This window comes from Myxine glutinosa, chromosome 2 (genome assembly GCF_964187855.1).
Source record: "Myxine glutinosa chromosome 2, kmMyxGlut1.1, whole genome shotgun sequence".
Classification (NCBI taxonomy): domain Eukaryota; kingdom Metazoa; phylum Chordata; class Myxini; order Myxiniformes; family Myxinidae; genus Myxine; species Myxine glutinosa.
In genome coordinates this window covers 259,826,976-259,851,886 of record NC_136262.1, presented here as the reverse complement: position 1 = coordinate 259,851,886, position 24,911 = coordinate 259,826,976, and the positions used below count along the sequence as shown (strand labels likewise).

At 44.7% G+C, this 24,911-nt stretch overlaps 1 protein-coding gene across 1 annotated transcript in view; it reads right to left on the bottom strand.

The window, feature by feature from the left end:
* Positions 1–24,911, bottom strand: part of RALBP1 (ralA binding protein 1) — a 137,607-nt gene that overhangs the window by 48,369 nt on the left and 64,327 nt on the right. Inside the window, exons 7-9 of the mRNA XM_068105826.2 lie at positions 9,444–9,575; positions 9,168–9,278; positions 5,224–5,345 (exon numbers count right to left, since the gene is read on the bottom strand). Coding sequence (XP_067961927.2) covers positions 5,224–5,345; positions 9,168–9,278; positions 9,444–9,575 — 365 coding nt within the window. The remainder of the gene's footprint in view (positions 1–5,223; positions 5,346–9,167; positions 9,279–9,443; positions 9,576–24,911) is intronic.

The window sequence follows — 24,911 nt, the reverse complement described above, 5'->3', positions numbered from 1 at the left end:
CTGTAATTGCATGTTTTGGTATTTCACCTTTTGGGCGCATCGCAGGGGGTTGGGGTCAAAATGATACTGCTCTTGCACCTTCTTACCCTGTGGTGATCATAACTACCGGGTTTAGTGAATTTCTACAAAACCATTTAGGAGGATATAGCGTGACGGAGGGACGAAGCCGATTACAATATTCCACCCATTTTTTTTAAGCGTGGAAATAATAACATCCTTCCAAAAAAAAAAAAAAAAAATTTTTTTTTTACTTTATCTTTTGTAGGAAAAACCACACAGGACAAACTAAACTCATTTAGCTACGTGCAATTTAAGGAAAGATGACCGGTGTACATCTTGGTTGTGCATATAGACAGCGGGGCTACTCCACATTTTAACGTCTTAACTGCGAGTCCATGTTCTACTTAACCTCAGACATGCTTCATTTATTTCCTCTTTCTGGAATTTACATTCGGGTGACTTAGGGAAGAGTCGTGCCATTGGTATCACATTAGGTCAGGAGGTCTCTGAACTGCCTCTGGTCCTTAATGAGACGTGTTAATTCCCATGCACAATTCCCATAATATGGAATGTTAAACGATCGAGGGCAAGGACAAGTTCATAAAAAAATGAAAATAATCTTTTTTAAATTTTAATTAGCGGATGAAAAACATATTACGTCACGCACTCGTTACGTCTCCACTTTGTTATTCCATGAGAGCATTCTATAAAATCAGGCCAGTAATTCGCCGTCACCACTCTGGATGGCATCAACAAAATGTTGATCAAAGAATGCCAACTGTCGAGGGAAACAAGGAGAGGCTGACATTTCAGGCTTTAACCCTTCAATATTCTGTTGATGCCGTCCATTGTTTTCCCCACACAGAACTACACAAGAACAGCACTCGATAGAGCTCATATCTCCGCCAGGCTCAACAGTCTATGTTTTGTATCCCACTGATAGGCCGGGTCTGGATTCGGACCTGAACCAAAATATAATTGGCTTGTTCTCATCACCAAATCAACTCGTCCACCAAGTTTAGTCATAACTTGTCCATAACTTTTTGAGATATTTTGCTATGTATCGATTTTAGGCCTATCTCCCAATGGTGAAGAATCACTTGGAGAGTTCTACTAGCCGGATCCGAATCCGGATCTTCACCGAAATCTAATCATTTCGTCCTTGTCACATACGCTACATCTCCGTCAAATTTCGTCCGAATCCGTCCACAACTTTTTGAGATATCTTGTTCACAAACAAACAGACAAACATACAGATTTCATTTCATGATTGATTATATTGATTACCTCTGCCACCGAAGGTTATGTTTTCACCACTGTTTGTCTGTTTGTTACTTGGTAATTTTTTTTTTTTTTTTGACAAGTGTGTTGATCACTCCGGTTTGTGTGTGTTTGTGTGTGTGTTTGTTTGTCTGTCCGCTCACTTAAACTTTTAAACCGATCTTCACAAAACTTCACCAAACGGTACATTTCTTGGTCCGACAAATCCTATTCTTTTTGAGGTCAAAAGGTCAAAGGGTCAACATAGGTCAAAGGTCAACCACTTTTTTCGAATTTCTAAAATCCTCAATTTTTATCCGATTGACTTGAAATTTGAATGGGATTTTCATATCAGTTACCTGAATTCAACCAACTATTTATGAGGTCAACATAGGCCAAAGGTCAACATATGCCAAAGGTCAACATCAGCCAAAGGTCAGCTACATTTTTTTGAATTTCTAAAATCCTAAATTTTCATCCGATTGATTTGAAATTTGAATGGGATTTTCATATCAGCGAACTAAATTCAACAAGCAACTCTTTTTGAGATCAACATAGGCCAAAAGGTCAACGTGAGCCTAAAGTCGAACACTTTTTTCATATTTCTAAAATCGTCAATTTTCATCCGATTGATTTGAAATTTGAATGGGATTTTCAAATCAGCAAACTGAATTCAACCACCAACTATTTTTGAGATCAGCATAGGCCAAAAGGTCAACCATTTCAAATTGCTAAAATCCTCAATTTACATCTGATTTACTTTAAACTTGAATAGGATTTGCATATCAGCTTACTGAAACAACCAACAACGATTATTGAGGTCAACATAGGCCAAAAGGTCAACATAGGCCAAAAGGTAAACATAGGACCAATTTCTGAAATTGCCAATTTTCATCCGATTAACTTAAAATTAGAAGACGATTTACATATCAGGTCACAGAATTCAACCACTAATTATTTGTGAAGTCAAAAGGATGGTCTTTTGCCATTCTACTTTGTTCTCTTTTGCCAAGTGTCGCTCTATGAGTGATTTTTCATCTGTCTATCTATGAGCATGATATCTCAGAAAATTATCGATGGATTTGCACAGGGTGGGTGTGTCACAAAGACGATTTCATTAGATTTTGTTGAAGATCTGGAAATTGATCGGATAATTTTAAAAAAAGTGATTCTTTACCATCGAGAGACGGGACCAAAAACGATATATAGCATGAAATCTCAAAAAATTGAGAAGAGATTATGACAATACTTGGTCGATGAGTTGGGTCGGTGAGAAGATCAAGCAGTTTCGATTTTCGTTCAGGTCCGGCTATCAGTGGGATATAAAATTTAAGCTGCTCAGACTGAAAGATGTATGAGCTCTACCGAGTGCCGTTCTAGTTATGTCTAGTTTTTTCTCCATTCTTCTGATAGCGCTCACTTACCTGTGAGTTGGTAAAGTAATTAAAATATTGTTCTTATCTGTTCTTTTCTTGCACAGGTGTGTGTATAAATACGCCATATCTTTTAAATATCTGTCATATTTAAATAAATATTTATATATGTGACACCAAAGACAATATCTGTGTTTGTTGTCACATATAAATTCATGTCTCTGAGGCAGAAAACATATTTTTGGCTTTCGTGTGAAGACAGCTAAGCAAACTGAATTCAACCACTAACTATTTTTGAGATCAACATCGGTCACAAGGTAAACATAGGCCAAAAGGTCAACATAGGCCAAAAGGTCAACATAGGCCAAAAGGTCAACATAGGCCAAAAGGTCAACATAGGCCAAAAGGTGAACAACCTTTTCAAATTTCTTAAATCCTAAATTTTCCTCCAATCGACTTGAAATTAGAATAGGATTTTCATATCAGGGAACTGAATTCAACAAAACTATTTTTGAGATAAACATAGGCCAAAAGGTCAACGTAGGCCGAAAGTCGACCACTTTTTTCAAGTTTCTAAAATCCTCAATTTTCATCCGATTGACTTGAAATTTGAATAGGATTTTCATCTCAACTAACTGAATTCTACCACCAACTATTTTTGAGATCAGCATAGGCCAAAAGGTCAACCATTTCAAGTTGCTAAAATCCTCAATTTACATCTGATTTACTTGAAACTTGAATAGGATTTGCATATCAGGTCACAGAATTCAACCACCAATTATTTGTGGTCAAAAGGATGGCCTTTTGCCATTCTACTTTGTTCTCTTTTGCCAAGTGTCGCTCTATGAGTGATTTTTCATCTGTCTATCTATGAGCATGACATCTCAAAAAGTGATCGATGGATTTGCATAGGGTGGGTGTGTCACAAAGACGATTTCATTAGATTTTGATGAAGATCTGGAAATTGATCGGATAATTTTTTTCAAAGTGATTCTTTACCATCGAGAGATGGGACCAAAAACGATATATAGCATGAAATCTCAAAAAATTGAGGACAGATTATGACAATACTTGGTCGATGAGTTGGGTAGGTGAGAAGATCAAGCAGTTTCGATTTTCGTTCAGGTCCGGCTATCAGTGGGATACAAAATTTAAGCTGCTCAGACTGAAAGATGTATGAGCTCTACCGAGTGCCGCTCTAGTTATGTCTAGATTTTTTCTCCATTCTTCTGATAGCGCTCACTTACCTGTGAATTGGTAAAGTAATTAAAATATTGTTCTTATCAGTTCTTTTCTTGCACAGGTGTGTGTATAAATACGCCATATCTTTTAAATATCTGTCATTTTAAAATAAATATTTATATATGTGACACCAAAGACAATATCTGTGTTTGTTGTCACATATAAATTCATGTCTCCGGGGCAAAAAATATATTTTTGGCTTTTGTGTGAAGACAGCTGCTTGCTCGCCTGCCCGCCTCATTGGCTATCTCTGTACGTTGCATCCCATATCCTGACATGTGTACACCTATCGTTGATTGCCTGTGCGTGTCTCCTATTGCCCGTTATATATATTTAATGTCATAACATGTAGCAGTGCTAAGACACGGGGATGTAAAATTCACGTTTATCGACAGACTTGCACCGTTTTCTGTTTTAAATTGGGCTTTCATTTAAATGCCATTCTTGGCCATATCAAAATGAAATAAATCACTTATATAGACAATATGCAGTAACTCTTCAGAAATGCAATACGCTTAAGCTCCACGACAATGGACCTTCGATCAATGTAAAGAAAATAAATGCTCCCTTCACGTATCTATGGGTGTACAAGCATGTATCACCGAGCTAACCGCAAGTTATGTTCATTCTGTTTCATATATTATACGAACCCTGCTCCACGACGTACTCTTCAATTCCTCCACGTTAGCAATTAGCAATGCCCTGCTAACAGCGAACTTGAATTATTTGATGTGGAGAGAAAGACCTGTCTGAACATCAATAAAACGGGACCGGTTGGAATAAAGGGAGTGTTGGAGATGTGCAATGCTCAATTACATTCATCACTGGGCCAAGAACCATATTCAATATTAGTCAGGTATCTGACAACCTACGGCACCCTAAAAGGACCCCCATGGGTTTGCTGCATTCAGCTATTCCTGCCTCTCTGGCTAATAGATGAGGTTCCAACTGCTGGCACATGATGCCAGTATTTATTTGGTTCTGTGGCGCTGGCTTAAACTTCGATTGTGAAACCAAGACGTCACTCAATCTTACAAAGACTTATGGCTGCAATGACTTTTCATGCATCTCAGCCACGTGCCCTACCAAACCCTATCCCATGAATCTCAGAGGACAGCATCAGAATTGTGCGAATTAAATAAACCGAGACCGGAAACATGCATCACACAATAACTTTTACACTCCCTTATAACTTCGTACTCTCACTACTAACCATCCCACACATCTGCGCCCAATAACTTCCAATCCGTGCACAACATCAAGTAGAAAAATGAGTAAATATTTGTTTACAAGTAACTCGGGATAAATATCAATAGATTGTGGGGTTAAAGAGACAACAGGATCTCACCTCTGGGTTTCAACGATCTCCGTTTGTAACCACTCGATGTCCTCCTTTTCGGCAGCAATTTTTCTGCGCAAAAGCTGCTCCATTGCCAACAACTCCTCCTGTTCAGTGAGCACCTCGTCTTCCTAGAATAACAAACAAGGCAATCAGTCGAAGCAAGAAGCGTCTCACATATGTTGTTTCCTGATAGAAAAGTGAAGAAATTAGGTGATCCCCCCCCCACCCCTCCCCATGTCAACTATTTTTTATATATATATATATATATATATATATATATATATATATATATATATATATATATATATATATATATATATATATATACACAGACTTGGCATTTAATATGGAATATTTTTTTTGTGGGGGTGAACTTACTTTTCAGGATGACTTAGAACCAAAAGTTCATTGGAATTATGTTGAAATTATTCTAGATTTTGTTAAATGGACCTTTAAAAGAAACAAAAACCACATTTGACATTTCGAAGCAAATAAATTGTTCCTTGAAAATGATGCAAACTGATATCGAACTCAATTCACGGACAGTACTGTGTTAAACTTCTGTACGTTTTCATTAAGTATCTCTTTATTTTGCACATTATCCAAAAAAAATTTCAACAAAAACAAAAGCTAAATTATGACTGGGATTACGGACAGTAAAATTACAGTTCAGTACTTCGTGTAACCCCCACAAGCATTCAGGAGAGCACGTACACGTTGAGGCATGCTGTTCACGAGATTTGCCAAGGTTTGGACAGGAATCGCTTGCCATGCAGTGACAATAGCCTGCTGCAATTCACGCACAGAGGTAGGCTGCTGGTCCAAGTTGTCGATTTGACGCTTTAATTCTGCCCACAAGTTCTCGATCGGATTCATATCCGGGGACATGGCAGGCCACTCCATATGCTCTACACCACGGTCAGCAAGAAAGTGTTGGATCATGCGAGCACGATGAGGCCGTGCATTGTCATCTTGGAAGACAAAGTTTCCTCGAAAGGCTGCATGAGCAAATGGAAGCAATGTTTCTTCCAGAATGACCCTGTACTTGAACTGGTTCAGGTTTCCATTCAGAACAACCAGGTCAGTTTTGCCCCCTGCATGAAAAGCAGCCCAAACAGTCACCCCACCACCTCCAGCTTGGATTCTTGGCACTATACAATCTTCGTTGTGGGCTTCATGCACTTGTCTGCGCACTCGGACGCGGCCATCTGGATGATAGAAGAGAAATCTAGACTCGTCACTGAAGGTCACGTGATTCCAGTGTCCTGGCTGCCATTGACGGTGCTCTCTGGCCCACTGCAATCGGCGCTGGCGGTGTTGTCTGGTCAGACGTGGCTTTCTCAGGGGACGCCTGGCATGATACCCTGCTTGAACCAGTCGTTGGTTGACTAGCCTTCTGGATACAGGCACATTTGTCAGTTGCTGCCACTCAGCCCTCAGCCGATTAGCTGACTTGGTACGGCCATTGCAGACTAACCGGTGCAGCTGGCGATCATCTCTCCTTGTGGTTCTGCGTGGACGTCCTGGCCTCGGTATTGGAGTAGGGACACCCCTCTGAGCATTTCGTTTCAGGATCTTTGACACCTGACCTTGAGTGATGCCATACTGCCGAGCAATAGCACGCTGTTTCATGCCAGAATTTCGTAACGCCACCACTCCATGACAAAAAGCATTGTCAAGTTGACGGACCATCTCCAGAGGAAGCGGAAATAACTTTTGTAGACATGCAGCAGTTGTTTTCCACTAATACAGAACGCAACAACCCTTATATACCCGATTGTGAAGCCAATCGTCAAATGTACCTGTCCTTACATTTTGTCACGCCACCTGTGATATAATCCTGTTATTGACTTCTTGCTGCGATAGACAATCAGTGACATGGTTCTTTCAACAAAGACATCACCGAAAGGTAAAATAAATTTCACCAGATTGATATACTGAGTTCAGAAAGTAAACCCAAGTCAAGAAAAAAAAAAATTCCATATTAAATGCCAAGTCTGTATATATATATATATATATACACATACATACATACATACATACACACACACACACACACATACACACACACACACACACACACACACACACACACACACACACACACACACACACACACACACACACACACACACACACACACACACGACATTGGGCCTGCATAAACCACCTTTAGAGGCCATTTTTCCCCGCAAGCGGGGGTTGGCCTTTTTCGGGAACCGTGGTTGTTGTTGTTTTTTTTGGTCCCCTTTTTGAAGCAATGTTTTACGGCCGGATGCCCTTCCTGACGCCAACCCTTTTTGCCGCCTTTAGCGACAAACAGGGAATTACCAGTGAACTGGTACTCAATTAGCCGACCTCGGAAGGATGACAGGCTGAGTCAACCCTGCATGACCGCTACTAAAGCCAGCCGCGTTGCTTAGCCATGACAAGCAAAATGCAATGATGTGTATTGTGGTTCTGAACACCTCAAGATGAGCGAGCAAGGCAGGACTCGCGACAAATTCAAATGCTTGGGGCAATTGCAAAATGAGTGGTGAGAGGTACCAAACCTGTCATGCTGAGGATATGGATCGAAGTGACACAGCGCAAATATTGGCAATGACCGGTCAGGCTTGTTGGGGTCAGGTCACAGCGCAAATATTGGCAACATCCTGGTGTTGGCTTCGCGGTTAGGGTGCCGGCTTGGGATCCTAGGATCCTGGGTTCTAATCCTGGTCGATCACTGAATTAACGCCAGGGGAGTTGACTTGGCCTGTCATCCTTCCGAGGTCGGCAAATTGAGTACCAGATAACTGGTAATTCCCTGTGGTGTTGCAAGAGGCGACTGACAGGGTTGGAGGCAGGAAGGGCATCCGGGCGTTAAACATTGCTTCAAAAAGGGGACCACGGTGGCCGAAAAGGGCCAACCCCTGCTCCGCAGGGAAAAATGGCCTCTAAAGGTGGTTGTTTTTCTTTCCCCCCTGTTCACCACCATTCACCACCACACCAATTCACCATTCACCACCACACTTATCTCTCTCCCAGAAATGATCAGAAACACGAAGTGGACCGTCGTTGCACAAAACTGTCCTCACAGGGGCGTTTGTGAAATGCAACTCTTCGTCCATGACGTAAAAAACACAACATTACATCACTCGGATAATCAATGTGGTATGCAGTTTTATTTACATTCGAGTCGTCATTATATTATTTACTTTACATAACATTCGTGCAACTGATTGATTATTTGATATTATTGATATTATTTGCTTTGATTATTTACCTGTTGATTTTTGTCTTTTTGCACTTGTTTTTTTGTACTCTGTCAAAGCGTCTTTGGGATTCTTGAAAAGTGCTACATAAAATAAATGTATTATTATTATTATTATTGAGAATTTACACGTCATTTTTTGGCCATTTCCAGGTATCAAATTCCAAATTTGTTCCATGACCATTCTCACAGGCCCGCCGTGCTTTTTTCTGCCGCAAGGCCTTCCAAAAGCTTCGAAGGCAATAAATTCAATATCCATCGTACCGTACCTTGTGTTGAAGGTTAGTGCTGTCAGCTGTGCACCAATCATTAATTTCACGACACGCCAAATAAATCTGGCATTTGATGGCGTGTTGAGCTCGCTCGGTGGTAAAAAAAACAAAAACAATCATTCCAAGCAGCCTAAAGGATTGCTTACACCACCGTAACAGTTGTTTGGTCAACCATTTATACACTTGACATGATAATAATTCGACTTTAGTGGCAACGTTATCAACAAAATGAATACTTCTTCCATGGAAAAGATATTGTTTAACCGATTTGATTGTACACCATCAGTAATTGAGCTCCTTTCATGGCCGAACACACGAGTCCGGATTTTCGACAGTCACAAAAAGTCCCCCCACTCATGTCTGAGCCGAATGCTAGATGTTCCACAATTTCATCTTAAACTTGCAAAAATAAACCACAAACATACCTGTGCAAGCAAAATGTTGATAACCTCTTCTTCGTTATCAGTCATTTCATCCTTTGACACATCCTCCTTGGACAAGCTTGCAATCTCCTGAGCAATTTTCTGTTCGCTGTCCTGGGGCATAGAGGGTTGCGGATACGACGCATACAGACGGACCACCGACAAGAAGCAAAACAAATAAAAATCCACTTGCTTCAGGCACAATCACCTGCAAATTGTCTCAACTCTCCACCCATCCCTCCACCAAAAGTGGCCTCTTTGATGTCAGCTCGGGCCTACCTGCCGTTTGACTTCCCGAAGCTTGCGTTTGAGTGCAGTGAGGATTCGTTGTACTTCCCACAGGCGCTCCTCCTTGCTCGGGTCCTTGACGCCCCCCTGGAGGTCGTGGTGAAGTCTGTTTAACAGAAATTCCTGTAGTGCCATAGAAAACAAATGCATGTTAAACTTTGTCTTCTCTGTCACATTATTTATTATTGCAGCTTCGACAATGCCAACAAGTGCACACAAGTTTAAATTTCACATAAATGATATTTGGATGCGATTTTGGGTTTACGTACAGGATGATGACAAAAAAGACACTCTTCGACGTCACGACATCGACCGATATGCCTCCGCCCAGATTATTATATCATTAGACATACTTTTACCAAGTTTGATTTAATTCCATTCAGCTGTTCTCAAGTTATCACATTTTTACCTGACATGACCTCTGACCTCTTGATTCCATAATCCAATCAGTTCATCTTTGCATCATATATACTTACACCATCACTGGTCAAAATCCCATCACTTGTTCACAAGTTGGCGTGGCAACATAATTTTTTACTAAACATGACCTCTGACCTCTTGACCCCAAAATCTCATCAGATCATGTTTACATAATTATACATACCTGTACCAAGATTTAATTTAAATCCCTTCAGCTGTTCACAAGTTATCACATTTTTACCTGACATGACCTCTGACCTTTGACCTCGGGACCCCAAAATCGAATCAGTTCATCTTTGCATCATACAGCCAAGTTTGTTCAAAATCCCATCACTGGTTCACGAGTTGGCGCGGCAACATAATTTTTATTTAACATGACCCCTCACCTTTTACCATTGACCTTGTGACCCCAAAATCTAATCAGTTAATCTTTGGATCATAATATGTAATTGTACCAAGTTTGGTGAAAATCCCATGACTGGTTTACAAGTTAGCTCTGTAACAGAATTCCTACCTGATGGGAGATCTGACATTTGACCTTTGACCTCTTGACCTCAAAATATAATCAGTTAATCTTTGGATCATAATATATAATTGTACCAAGTTTGGTGAAAATCCCACAACTAGTTTACAAGTTAGCTCTGTAACAGAATTCTTACCTGATGGGAGATCTGACATTTGACCTTTGACCTCTTGACCCCAAAATATAATCAGCTAATCTTTGGATCATAATATGTAATTATACCAAGTTTGGTGAAAATCCCATGACTGGTTTACAAGTTAGCTCTGTAACAGAATTCTTACCTGATGGGAGATCTGACATTTGACCCTTTGACCTGTTGACCCCAAAATATAATCAGTTAATCTTTGGATCATAATATATAATTATACCAAGTTTGGTGAAAATCCCATGACTGGCTTATAAGTTAGCTCTAACAGAATTCTTACATGATGGGAGATCTGACATTTGACCTTTGACCTCTTGGCCACAAAATATAATCAGTTGATTTTTGGATCATAATATATAATTGTACCAAGTTTGGTGAAAATCCCATGACTGGTTTACAAGTTAGCTCTGTAACAGAATTCTTACAGGATGGGAGATCTGACATTTGACCTTTGACCTCTTGGCCCCAAAATATAATCAGTTAATCTTCACATCATTATATATACACCTGTACAGAGTTTGAATTAGATCCCTTCAGCCATTCTCACATTATAGACCTGTTACAGACTTTGACCTCTTGACCCCAAAATCCAATCAAGTCATCTTTGCATCATAATACATACCTGTACTAACTTTATTCAGAATCCCATCACTGGTTCACAAGTTATCGTGGTAGCAGGATTTTTATCTAACATGACCTCTGACCTTTGACCTTGCAACCCCAAAATCTAATCAGTTCATCTTTACCTCATTATACAAACCTGCACCAGGTTTGACTAAGATCCCTTCAGCCATTCTCAAGTTATCGCAGCAGTGAAAACCTATCACGGATGGACGGACGGACAGACAGCCAGACGGACAACCAGACGGACAGCCCGAAAACATAATGCCTCCGGCGACTTCGTCGGTGAACTGCACTTTGTGTGGGCAGAGGCATAATAAAATACGGTACCGACCTTATAGTTCTAATAACCTCCTCCATACTAATGATATCTTACTTTTTGCAGGTGCGCAAGGTGCAGTTCGTGTATGGTCAGCATATTTCGATTTAGTCGAGAAAGCCCCATCTTTTCAACTTGCTGTGGACATCTAAAGAAAAATCGTTTTCAGTCGATGTACCTGAGAATGAAATTCTTCAAGAAGACTCAAATTGAGCTCAGGGTTAGATGCTTAAGGACATCTACTGAGTAAGGCCACAACCCATGGGTGATCTCAAAACAGTAATAGCTGACAAAATCCGTTCAATCACTGCAGCAAAACGTGTCAGAGTAATCAATTTTTCCCATGGATTCCAAGTGTACCTGTAGCGTAGAGGCTGACACCCAGAGCATGTGCTCGAACCTCAATCAAATCAATGCCATTAAAGATTCTTGGGTAAAATGCCCGGGGCATAGAAAAGGCTCCTTTATATAAGGGTATGTGCCATGTGGCAAAGTACAGAACAGAAGGGACATTCCATAGCTTGGAGAAAATGCCAAACAATAGAAAATAAGGGACATTCAAAAAAAGTCTCGTGTGCATGCTGGACTACCCTTGTGTTCTTAGGAGGAACCAAGTAATGTTCTAGAAAAGTTCATATAAAGCAAAAACTTTGGCACTTAACATATTTATATATAATTTAATTTTAAAGCAAAAACGATGGCACTTAAGTGGATTTGTTTTGAAAACCATTAAGTTGACCTATTGGCCGATGTATATTCCAGGTTTCCGCTGGTTTCAATGTATAGTCCTTGAGATATGAGCGCCAACACATTTTGGGCGGACGGACGGACAGACTCCAACGCTAATTTGAGGGTTTTCTTAATAAAACTCAAGAACGTGGTAAACAGACGCTGCTGAAATTTGGAACATATAACCTCGATGTACAAAGTATTTACTTCTGAAATTTGCAGCCGATTTCGTCCAGTAGAAGCTGAGAAACGTATTTGCAGTCCCCATGTTAAAGCTGCATACAGAGAAATGATCCCTCATATAAATGGAGGGGCGCTTTGTGCATCCCTTTGATATCCATCTGAAACTTTCCATAGTGATCAAGCATTATGTGAAGCAAAGAACGTGTCATCTTCTTCTTTATATACAGTCACGTGAAAAACTAAGTACACCCCATGTAAAGTTTTGACTTTTTCAACATATTTCAACATACAGCTATTTGATCTTCATTTCAACAATATTCATAGATAAAGGTGATATAATACAACAAATATCATGAAACATTTACATTTTGTAGTCCATTGTATAATTTAAATAAACATCAATGCAAATTTCGCATGTGGAAAAAGTAAGTACACCCTTGGCTCTAATAGGTGGTATTGCCCCCTTTGGCAGAAACAACCTCAAGTAGGCGTTTCTTATAACTGTCTACCAGTCTCTAACATCGACTGGGAGAAATTTTTGCCCACTCCTCCAAGCAGAATTCTTTCAGCTGTGCGATGTTTGAGGGGTTTCTTGCATGCACAGCTCGTTTCAAATCCCCCCACAACATCTCGATGGGATTTAGATCCGGGCTTTGACTTGGCCATTCCAGAAATCTCCATTTCTTTCTTTTCAGCCATTCCTTGGTGGATTTACTGGTATGTTTAGGGTCATTGTCATGTTGCAAGGTCCACCATCGGGTGAGCTTCAACTTTCCGACAGATGGCCTGACATTATCCTCAAGCACCTTCTGGTACAATGAAGAATTCATAGTGGATTCTATGATGGTGAGCTGCCCAGGCCCTGATGAAGCAAAGCTGCCCCAAACCATAATATTTCCACCACCATGCTTTACAGTTGGTATCAGGTTATTGTGGTCAAATACTGTCGTTGGTTTTCGCCAAACATGTCTTCTGGTACTGTGGCCAAATAGCTCTACCTTTGACTCATCTGCCCAGAGCACATTGTTCCAGAAGTGCTGGTCTTTGCCTCGGTGTTCATTGGCAAACTTTAGTCTTGCCCTGATGTTCTTTCTGGACAGCAAAGGTTTCCTCCTGGCACACCTCCCATGTAGATCAAATTTGTGCAGCCTCTTTCTAATGGTAGACTCGTGCACTTTGACATCAACAGTGGCAAGAGCTACCTGTAGGTCCCGTCATGACATTCTGGGGGTTCTTAGAGACTTCTTTCAGCATCTTGTGGTCTGCTCTCGGGCTGAACTTGCTGGGGCGGCCTGGCCTGAACAAGTTGGCAGTTCTTTGGAATCTTCTCCACTTGTAGATGATCTTCCGGACAGTCGAATGATTGATTTCAAATTGTTTGGAGATCTTTTTAAATCCCTTCCCAGACTCGTAGGCATCTATAACCTTCTTTCTGAAGGCCTCAGAGAGCTCTTTTGATCTAGGCACGGTGACGCCGCACACTTCAACAACAAAGAGCAAACCAAACTAAATGTCTGAGGTTTAAATAAGACAGGTTCCTCCAAGATCCTCTCTAACGATGTTCTAATCATTTGCACCTGAGCTGGTGCACCTGATACTAATTTTAGGTATTTGAAGTCGTGATAAATGTCGGGGTGTACTTACTTTTTCCACATGCGAAATTTGCATTTGTTTATTTAAATTATACAATGGACTACAAAATGTAAATGTTTCATGATATTTGTTATATTATATCACCTTTATCTATCAATATTGTTGAAATGAAGATCAAATAGCTGTATGTTGAAATATGTTGAAAAAGTCAAAACTTTACATGGTGTGTACTTACATTTTCACGTGACTGTATAAAAGAAAGTTTTTGTTTGTTTGTTTGTTTGTCTGTGCAAGGTAATCTCCTGAACGGTGAAAGATAGGAGGAAACCTCTTATACAAAAAATGTCGGGACGGGCCCCGGGAAGGTTATAGGCTAGGTGGCGAGGCCGGTCGAGGCCGCCTCGGCCGGGCTGGGCCCATTTCGCAATTAAAAGCTGAGCTGAATTATAGTAGTCAATCGTCTTCGGCCGCGAGCAAAAGCTAAATAGTAAATTCATTCAAAAAGAACCCGGGCAACGCCGGGTGCTTTCGGCTAGTCTACTATATAAGAGAGATGTCTGTCTGTGTGTGTGTGTGTGTGTGTGTGTGTGTGTGTGTGTGTGTGTGTGTGTGTGTGTGTGTGTGTGTGTGTCTGTGTCGCCATTTTTCTCAGAGTTGGCGAAACGGATCTTCGTCAAACTTTCAGAGGTTCATCAGTGAGTGCCTGGGAGTGTTTTAGGCAAAAAAAACCCAAAATTATGAAAAATAAAAAGATCGTTTTTTGGAGTTTAAAAAAGATAATCGCTCGATAGTGCCTAAGCCTTTTTAAATTAATGACATTTATATACAAGTACACATTCGTATAAATAAATACAAAACAATGACCAGACATTTGAATACAAATAAATGAAACAATTCCGGAAGTGTACGAAGTTGGTAGTATGGCTTCTTCTTCTTCCTGATCGGCATCAAAGTTAACTCAGAAACGTGATGAATGCCACATTCACCCACCAGCATATATATATGAACCCCCTTCCTCTCCTGCCTCCATTTCTATGCCCCTGGCATTTCCCCCAAGAATGTTCCTTCTTTTCTGTAGTTTGCCACATGGCACATCCCATATAAAGGGGACTTTTCTATGCCCCTGGCATTTTCCCCAATAATGTCCCTTCTTTTCTGTAGTTTGCCACATGGCACATCCCATATAAAGAGGCCGTTTCTATGCCCCTGGCATTTTCCCCAATAATGTCCCTTCTTTTCTGTAGTTTGCCACATGGCACATCCCATATAAAGAGGCCTTTTCTATGCCCCTGGCATTTTCCCCAATAATGTCCCTTCTTTTCTGTAGTTTGCCACATGGCACATCCCATATAAAGAGGCCGTTTCTATGCCCCTGGCATTTTTCCCCAAGAATGTCCCTTCTTTTCTGTAGTTTGCCACATGGCACATCCCATATAAAGAGGCCGTTTCTATGCCCCTGGCATTTTTCCCCAAGAATGTCCCTTCTTTTCTGTAGTTTGCCACATGGCACATCCCATATAAAGGGGCCGTTTCTATGCCCCTGGCATTTCCCCCAAGAATGTCCCTTCTTTTCTGTAGTTTGCCACATGGCACATCCCATATAAAGGGGCTGTTTCTATGCCCCTGGCATTTTCCCCAAGAATGTCCCTTCTTTTCTGTAGTTTGCCACATGGCACATCCCATATAAAGGGGCTGTTTCTATGCCCCTGGCATTTTCCCCAAGAATGTTCCTTCTTTTCTGTAGTTTGCCACATGGCACATCCCATATAAAGGGGCTGTTTCTATGCCCCTGGCATTTTCCCCAAGAATGTCCCTTCTTTACTGTAGTTTGCCACATCCCATATAAAGAGGCCGTTTCTCTGCCCCTGGCATTTTTCCCCAAGAATGTTACTTCTTTACTGTAGTTTGCCACATGGCACATCCCATATAAAGGGGCCGTTTCTATGCCCCTGGCATTTTTCCCAATAATATCCCTTCTTTTCTATAGTTTGCCACATGGCACATCCCATATAAAGGGGCCGTTTCTATGCCCCTGGCATTTTCCCCAAGAATGTCCCTTCTTTTCTATAGTTTGCCACATGGCACATCCCATATAAAGGGGCCGTTTCTATGCCCCTGGCATTTTTCCCAATAATATCCCTTCTTTTCTGTAGTTTGCCACATGGCACATCTTCTACTATACAACAGAGATGTCTGTCTGTGTGTGTCCGTCTGTCTGTCTGTCTGTCACCATTTGTCTTAGAGATGGCTGAACGGATCTTCGTCAAACTTTCAGAGGTTCATCAGTGAGTGCCTGGGAGTGTTTTAGGCAAAAAAAAAATTTATGAAAAAAAAACGATCGTGTTTTGGAGTTTAAAAAAAAAGAAACAAACAAAAAAAACGCTCGATAGTGCCGAAGCCTTTTTAAATTAATGACAGTTATATACAAGTACACATTCGCATAAATAAACACAAAACAATCACCAGACATTTGAACACAAATAAATCAAACTATTCCGGAAGTGTATGAAGTTGGTAGTACGGCTTCTTCTTCTTCCTGATCGGTGTCACACTTAACTCAGAAACGTGCTGAATGCCACATTCACCCACCAGCATATATATATATATGAACCCCCTTCCTCTCCTGCCTCCCCCCTCCCCCCCCGGTCTCCCCCCAATCCCCTTCCCTTCCCCCCTCCCCCCTCCCTCCCCTTCCCTTCTCCTCCCCCCCCCCCCACCCCGTCGGGTACTTCTGGTAGTTTTGAATAAAAATAAAGAAAAAATCGTATGGTCACCGGTTTTTGTTAATCCACCTCGGAACTCGCATCTGAAGCGTTGGGGTTCAAGATGCTGAGACCTCAGTTTAAAATGACATATACCGGGTACCATGATGATTTCGCCATCGGCTGCCAAAGCCCTTGAATCTAATTAAAAATTGGACTGATGTCTCGTCATGTATTCATCGTGCAAGAGATTTATTTCCAAGCTCCAGCACGAGCCTTAGATCACACAATAAAAACCCAGTTGGTGGGAATTTCAATCACATGACACAAACATCCATTTACTATTGAAGAAAGTTTGAGAGTCAAAATGGTGTGCGATTGATGCGAAACGATTCAAATTGTTGTTGTAGAGATTCTATGAATTGGGGAATTGGGGAAAATTGGGGAAAAAAGATACCCGCCTGTCTGGAGGGTATCTCAAAAAGTTATGAAAGGATTCGGACAAAACTTTGTGGACAAGTTGGGTGTGTGGCATGGACGAATCGTTTCAATTTTGGTGAAGATCAGGATCTGGATCCAGATACAAGATATTTTTATTGTAAAAGTGAATCTTCACCATTGAGGGATGGGCCAAAAACGACATGTACAACATGATGTTTCAAAAAAGTTGTGGACGGATTCGGACAAAACTTGGTGGATGAGGTGGGTAGGTGACAGAACAAGCTTGTTAGATTTTGGTTCAAGTCCGGATGCAGACCCGGTCTATCAGTGGGCTACAGCTTGGTGTTGGCCTAACGTTTAAGTTAGCTGGCTTGAGATTTTAGGGTCCGGTTTGAGCCCAGGTCGTGCCGTTGGAATAACTCCAGGTGACTTCCGAGGTCGGAAAAATAAATATCAGTGGACTGATAATAGGGGGGACTGCATCAGCGGCACAGCCTCACCTACAGGAAGTGATGCAGCCAAACAGTCACAGGCTGCATACGAACCACCACCAGTGGGCTACAAAAGGTAAACTGTTCCGCCCGGCGGCGGTATGCGTGCTACCCAGTACCGTGATAGGTATTGCAAGTTTTGAACAGGAACAATTATTTGTACTGTACCTGACAAACTTCAATGAAAACCCATGACCACTTGCTTTTGCTACTTTCCAATTGGAGAGAGATAAATTGGAATATTCTGGAATTCATGACAATGATGATGATGATGATGATAACGATTTGTTCCTATCGATCTCTTATACTAATGAACTGTGGTTCGTGCGAAGCATCTCGCCCACCTTTACATGACCATACTCTTCCGCATTTTCACTGCACTGTAGTTTGGTTTGGATTTCAAAGAACACACCATGCTTCTGTATGGAAAAATTGTAAGCACATGGGGCCTCCACACCCAACCTCATTTCTACTTGACTGCGATTTTCTTTTTCTTTTTTTTTGTATACAGGATCGAGGCTCGTGAAAGAGCTAACATTTATCACACAAAAAATCAAACAGACACACAAAGTATATAATAAGGGGAGCGGTCAACAAGATGGGGAGAGAAGGGGAAGCACAAACACAACATTTGAGAGCAGGGACATCGGGAGATGTGTGGGAGGGAGAGGGCTTGGGGGGAGGAGGTGTGGGAAGAGGGGGGGGGGGGGTGGGAGAAGTATAAAACACAAGGACATTGCAAGGACTTCCAGGAAAGAAGTTGGTATTTCAAAAAAGTGGATCTGGGGTGAAATTAGCAGGGATAGAAAAGATCAAGGTTTTGGATGGGGGAAGATAAGAGATGGTGGTGAACAGCTGTTTTAAAGACCTGGAGGAAGGAGAGGGATTGAAGAGAGTGAGGGAGTTTGTTCCTCAGGCAGGAGAAAAGAGGAATGAAGGAGTGAAGGTGAGCAGGGAGTCTAGATTTTGGCAGTTGAACCATAAGAGGGTTGCTGGCAGATCTTGTGCGACCTGTAGGAATATTAGGGGGACAGAGCCCAGAGAGAGCTGGGGGAGCAAGGCCAGAGAGGAGTCGGTAGAAGACGGAAAGTCCACCAACCTGCCTGCGGTGAGTAAGTGAAAGGCCCTCGGAGTTAGCTTCATCGCGGGAGATTCCAATGATTCTGAACGCTTTGGTTTCAACAACGTGAAGCCGAGCTAGGTGTGAGGCAGGAGCACCGACCCGGAGGGGGGAACAGTATTCCATTGAGCTGCGGATGAAAGCCTTGTATGTGGTGAGGAGCTCAGGTGTGCCAAGGAAGGACTTCGCACGACGGAGGATGCCCAGTCGGCGACTGGCTTTGGAGGCCAGATTGGAAATGTGGTTTTCCCAGGAAAGATCATGGCAGATAGTGAGACCCAAAAGCTTGAGTGACAGAACTTCTTGGAGAGGATTGTTCAGAAAGTGGATGGGAGGGTTGCCCAGTCGGTCTTTTCGGAGAGACATCGTAAGAGTGTGAGATTTGTCAGGATTGAAAGACATGTTCCACTTGTTTGACCAGTCTGTGATTTTGTCCAGGTCTGCAGAGAGTGAGGAGGTTGCAGACTGCCGATCTGAGGGATGAGGAATGGAGCGGCAGCAAGTGGAGTCATCAGCAAAGATGTAGAGAGGATTTTCAAGAGTCAGCGAGATCATTGATGAAGACCAGAAAAAGCACAGGGCCCAGAACACTACCTTGGGGAACTCCAGCCTGAACAGGAAGAGGAGATGAGAGAAATCCATTCAGGGCCACACGTTGACTACGACTAGAGAGGAAGTCCGCAAGCCATGCGTGGAGATTTCCATGGAAACCATAGGAGGAGAGTTTGGTGAGCAGGAGGTGAGCCTTTATACTTCAAAGTCACATCATTTCTGTTCGTCCAAAAACAAAAAAGGATAAAGTTTTTTTTTTAAAGTATAAAAAAAAGAAAAAGAAAAAAAGAAAAAAATCGTTTTTTTATATTTTTGCCTAAAACACTTTCAAATCATTTACTGATGAACCTCAAAGTTTGACGAAGATCCGTTTGACCATCTCTGAGAAAAATGGCGACACACAGACAAACAAAACACCTCTCTTGAATCAATTAGTCCTCGTCACACATCAAGAACCCCACCAAGACCACCAAGTCCTCTTACATGAATTACGTCTTCTCCACCAAGTTTCATCCGAATCCACCCATACCTTTGAGATATCCTGATCACAAAAAGACAGACAGAGGTGAAAACATCACCTCTATCCACCTTCGGTAACAGAGGTAATAAAAGAGCAGTACTCTACTGTATTTAATCATGGATCCTCACACACACAGCTGCACTACATTACAGTAAACAGGCCACACTGCAGTCTAATTTCTCTTCCACATCATTGATAAATAAATAAAAAAATTAAGGGGAAAATTAGTGCACGATCTATTTAGGAAATGATACAGAATAAGCTGCAGGCTTAATAATAATGTGAGGTTTGGGTTAAGGTGAATATTACTGCTGGGATTAGTGGAGCAATGAAGGCCTTGAAAAACCTTGGGGGTTCGTGGTGCATCTGTGCTCTTAATCTTGGGAGTAAGTGCTGACACTAATGTTTAGGTTGGGGTCTCGTTCGAATTTTACACTTTCCGAGTTCCCCTCGGACTGGCAGGATGGCCTAGAGGTACGCACACCCGCCTCCAATCTGTCTAGCCTGGGTTTCATAGATAGGTCTGCAGATTAGTAGTAGTGGTAGTAATAGTAGAATTTGGCCCTCATATATAATGTTGCACTGTTTCTTTCAGAAGACCCCTTTATTGCAAACTGCATCCAAAGGTTAACGTTGCTGCTGGGATTCGCGAAGTTGCTACGGTTAACCTTGTTGCATAGCGATGGAGTTAATGTTACTCTGAATACAGTAACCTTAACCCTAAAGTTAAACTACAGTATACTATGTGTACCATGCAGTAGATGAGAGTAAATGCAATACCATAGTGCTATATGCTCCTTTAACATCATGGTTCATGTTTTACATGACAAGGGGGCTGTGCTCACACTCAAATCGGAAAAAGGAAAAAGTCGCTTGTTGAATGCAGCAGAGGAGAGAGGGCTGGGGATTTCGTGCTGAACACTAATACATTTAGGTAATATTGCATGCCATTGAGGCCTTGCTCCTACATTAAAAAAGAAAAGAAAATCATACAGCTGCAGTGTACAATTTAAGGGGGTTTGCTGAAAGTGTAGAAAGCTATTCAACATATCTTGGTGCCAACAATGGTGTTGGCTTAGCGGTTAGGGTGCCGGCTTAGGATCCGAGGATCCTGGGTTCGAATTCCGGTCGATCGCGGAATTAACACCAGGGGGTTGACTCAGCCTGTCATCCTTCCGAGGTCGGCAAATTGAGTACCAGCTCACTGGCATTTCCCTGTGTGTCGCAAGAGACAACCAACAGGGTTGGCGGCAGGAAGGGCATCCGGCAGTGAAACATTGCTTCAAAAAGGGGACCACGTTGCCTGAAAAAGGCCAACCCCTGCTCCGCGAGGAAAAACGGCCTCTAAACCCTAAAGTTAAACTACAGTATACTATGTGTACCATGCAGTGTACCAACGCACGGGTGGTTCTACTGAGGCCTTGCTCCAAAATTTAAAAAAAGAAAATCATTCAGCTGCAGTGTACAATTTAAGGGGGTTTGCTGAAAGTGTAGAAAGCTATTCAACATATCTTGGTGTCAATGGACACACAAGGTGTGTGATATAGGATCCATCGTTCTACGTTCTTTGGAGAGGTCCATAGTTTGTCATGGATTGATCTCCATCTGCAGAGTTTATGAGCAAAATCCTTTTGCTAATGAACAAATGTTCCTTCCATCTTATTGTGTTGAATCTTGTGTTAGCGTGTCCATTATCGCCGTGAGTTACCTGAAGCTTCGGAAAGACTGTTGCCAATTAAAATGTACAGCAAAATGTCAATAGTGGGTAAAGTGGGTTTTAGCTGCCATATGTTGTACAGTAGATGGAATAGCCACAACCCCAACCCCAAAAACAAACTGAAGGATCTACTTCAAAATTGTTGGTTATTTCATTAATAAATACGATATTGTGGCAGACACGAAAGCCCACTGGCGTGGTGACATCATTCCGCGCACCAAGTGGGCGGCGGCCACGCCCGAGGGGTAGGCGTGGCCTCAGGATATACACCGGGCGCGCAGCCCGGAGCGCGCCAGTGCTACAGTGACCTCTTTGAATAAAGAACATTAAACTTACTGCGTTGTCCGCTTCCTCCTTGGTAGCAAGTCGCGTGCGTAGCACCGCACACTTCATTGGTGACCTCCGACATTCGAGTCAGCCGTCGCTGACCACCCGAAACCGCCGCAACAATGGCTACCAACACGGTCTCCATCAAGCTCCCCGAATTCTGGGAGTCACAAGCCGAAGTTTGGTTCCTGCAGGCAGAAGCCCAGTTCCGACTTCGAGGCATCACGGTGGACGAGACCATGTACTGCCATGTGGTCGCCGCCCTCGGGCCCGGCACGGCCACCCGCGTCGTATCGGTCCTAAGGGATCCACCTGCCGACGGCAAGTACGAGGCGGTCAAGCGTCTCCTCCTCGCCACATTCGGCCTTACGGTGGACGCACGGGCCGATCGCCTCTTGGACCTCCCCGAGATCGGGGACACGCGACCGTCGGTCCGTATGGACCATATGCTGGTGCTCATGGGCGACGAAACCACGAACGCTCTATTCCGGGCGTTATTTCGACGCCAGCTGCCAGCACGAGTCCGCCTAGCTTTGGCTGGTTCCGCATTAATGGAACCCCGTGCGCTCGCTGCCGAGGCCGACAAATACTACGCGGCTTTGGACACGCAGGCGAGTCTTGGCGCGGTTGCCGCTCCCGAGGCTCCCGAGGCTTTCCCCGATGCACCGCACCTCGTGTCCGCCGCCACGCCCCGCCCACCACCACCGCCGCGAAGAAAACCGCGGCCTCCGACGCCGCAGCTGCCCGCCTGGTGTTTCTTGCACGCCAAGTTCGGCCACGAGGCTCGGCAGTGTCGCCCGCCGTGCTCATTCGGCAGGTCGGGAAACGGGCGAGCCAGCGCTCGGTGGCAACGGTGAGCGTCGGCAATTCAAACAGCCTTCTGTACATAATGGACACCTTGTCCGGGCGCCGTTACCTGTGTGACACGGGGGCGCATGTGAGTGTCGTTCCTGCCGGTACGTCCGACAAGCACACCGCGGGCCGAGGTCCCGCGCTGCTTGCGGCCAATGGTACGTCTATACGCACGTACGGAAAACGCTGTCTCTCCCTGCGGTTCGGAGGGCAGGTTTTCCGTTGGTCGTTCGTTACGGCCGACGTGCCCATGGCACTGCTCGGCGCGGACTTCTTATGTGCTAATGGATTACTGGTCGATGTAAAGCGCAGAAGGCTTGTCCAGGCTGAGACATTCAGCTCGCTCGCGTGTGCGCTGCCCGCCTCGTTGAGCAGCTCACAGAGCGGCTCATCGATCGGCTTGCTGAGCGGTTCCGTTCCGGCCAGGTTCATCTGTTCGCTTCCGGCAGCGGACAAATTCGCCCGCCTCCTCGCGGGTTTCCCGGCCCTCATGCGGCCCACCTTCTCGGCGGGGACCGTCAAGCACGGGGTGGAACATCACATCCCCACCGCCGGGCCACCGGTCTACGTCCGGGCACGCCGCCTCGAGCCGACGAAGCTCGCGGTAGCGAAAGCGGATTTCGCCACGTTGGAGCGGCTCGGCATCGTGCAGCGCTCCGAGAGCGCGTTGGCGTCCCCGCTCCACATCGTGCCCAAGCCCAGCGGGGGATGGCGACCGTGCGGGGACTACCGGCGCCTCAACGACGCCACCACCCCCGACCGCTACCCCGTCCCCCACATTCAGGACTTTTCCGCCCGCTTGGCGAATATGTCCTTCTTTTCAAAGGTGGACCTCGTACGCGGCAACCATCAGGTCCCTGTCAGGCCGGAGGACATCCCGAAGACGGCTGTCATTACGCCATTCGGGCTTTTCAAATTTCTTCGGATGCCTTTCGGTTTGAAAAATGCGGCTCAGGCGTTCCAGCGCCTCATGGACAGCATCTTGCGCGGCTTGGATTTTTTGTACGTATACCTGGACGACATCCTCGTCGCCAGCGCGTCCCGCGAAGAGCACCTTCAGCATCTCCGCACGCTCTTCGAACGTCTGGGCCAGCATGGCCTCATCGTGAACCCCGCCAAGTGCCGGTTCGGTGTCGCTGAAATCGACTTTTTGGGGCACCGCGTCACCAGGCACGGGGCCGTCCCCCTACCGGCCAAAGTGGAGGCGGTGAAGGTTTCCCCGCCCCCGCACGATCAAGAGGCTCCAGGAGTTCCTGGGCATGGTAAACTTTTACCATCGGTTCCTGCCCCGCATCGCCCAGCTCCTGCGCCCCTTACACGAGGCCCTTCGAGGGATGCCGGGCAAAGGTGACGTTACCTGGACCGAGCAGATGGACGCGGCGTTCTCGGGCACGAAGCTCGCCTTGGCCAACGCCACCATGCTCGCGCACCCGGCGCCCGATGCACCGATCGCCCTCACCTCCGACGCCTCGGACTACGCGGTGGGCGCGGTGTACGAGCAATGGGTGCGTGGTGCCTGGCAACCGCTGGCGTTCTTCAGCCGGCAGCTTCGCCCGCCCGAACGCCGTTACAGTACCTTCGACCGCGAGTTGCTTGGGCTTCACCTGGCGGTCAGGCACTTCCGCCATCTGCTCGAGGGCCGTGCGTTCACGGCCTTCGTCGACCACAGGCCGCTGGTTTTCGCGATGGGCAAGGTCGCCGAGCCGTGGTCGGCCCGGCAACAGCGTCACCTCGCGGCCGGGTCCGAGTACACGACGGACATCCGACACGTCGCGGGAAAGGACAACCCGGTGGCCGATTGCCTTTCCCGGGCCGTCGCCCAAGCATTCCACCTTGGCATCGACTATGCCCGGATGGCGGCGGGCCAGGCCGCCGACCCCGGGGTCCAGGCCTTGCGGACCGCCGTCACGGGCCTCCGCGTCACTGAGGTGCCTTTCGACGGCGTGGGCACGGCCCTCGTTTGCGACGTCTCCCTCGGGCGGCCTCGCCCCATCGTGCCCGCAGGCTGGCAGCGCCAGGTTTTTGACGCCATCCACGGCCTGTCCCACCCGGGCACGAAGGCCTACCAGAGGTTGGTCGCCGACAAGTTTGTCTGGCATGGCCTCCGGAAGGCCGTCCGCGGCTGGACCAGGACGTGCCTCGCGTGCCAGCGCGCGAAGGTGCACCGGCATACCCAGGCCCCATTGGCCCCGTTTACGGTGCCA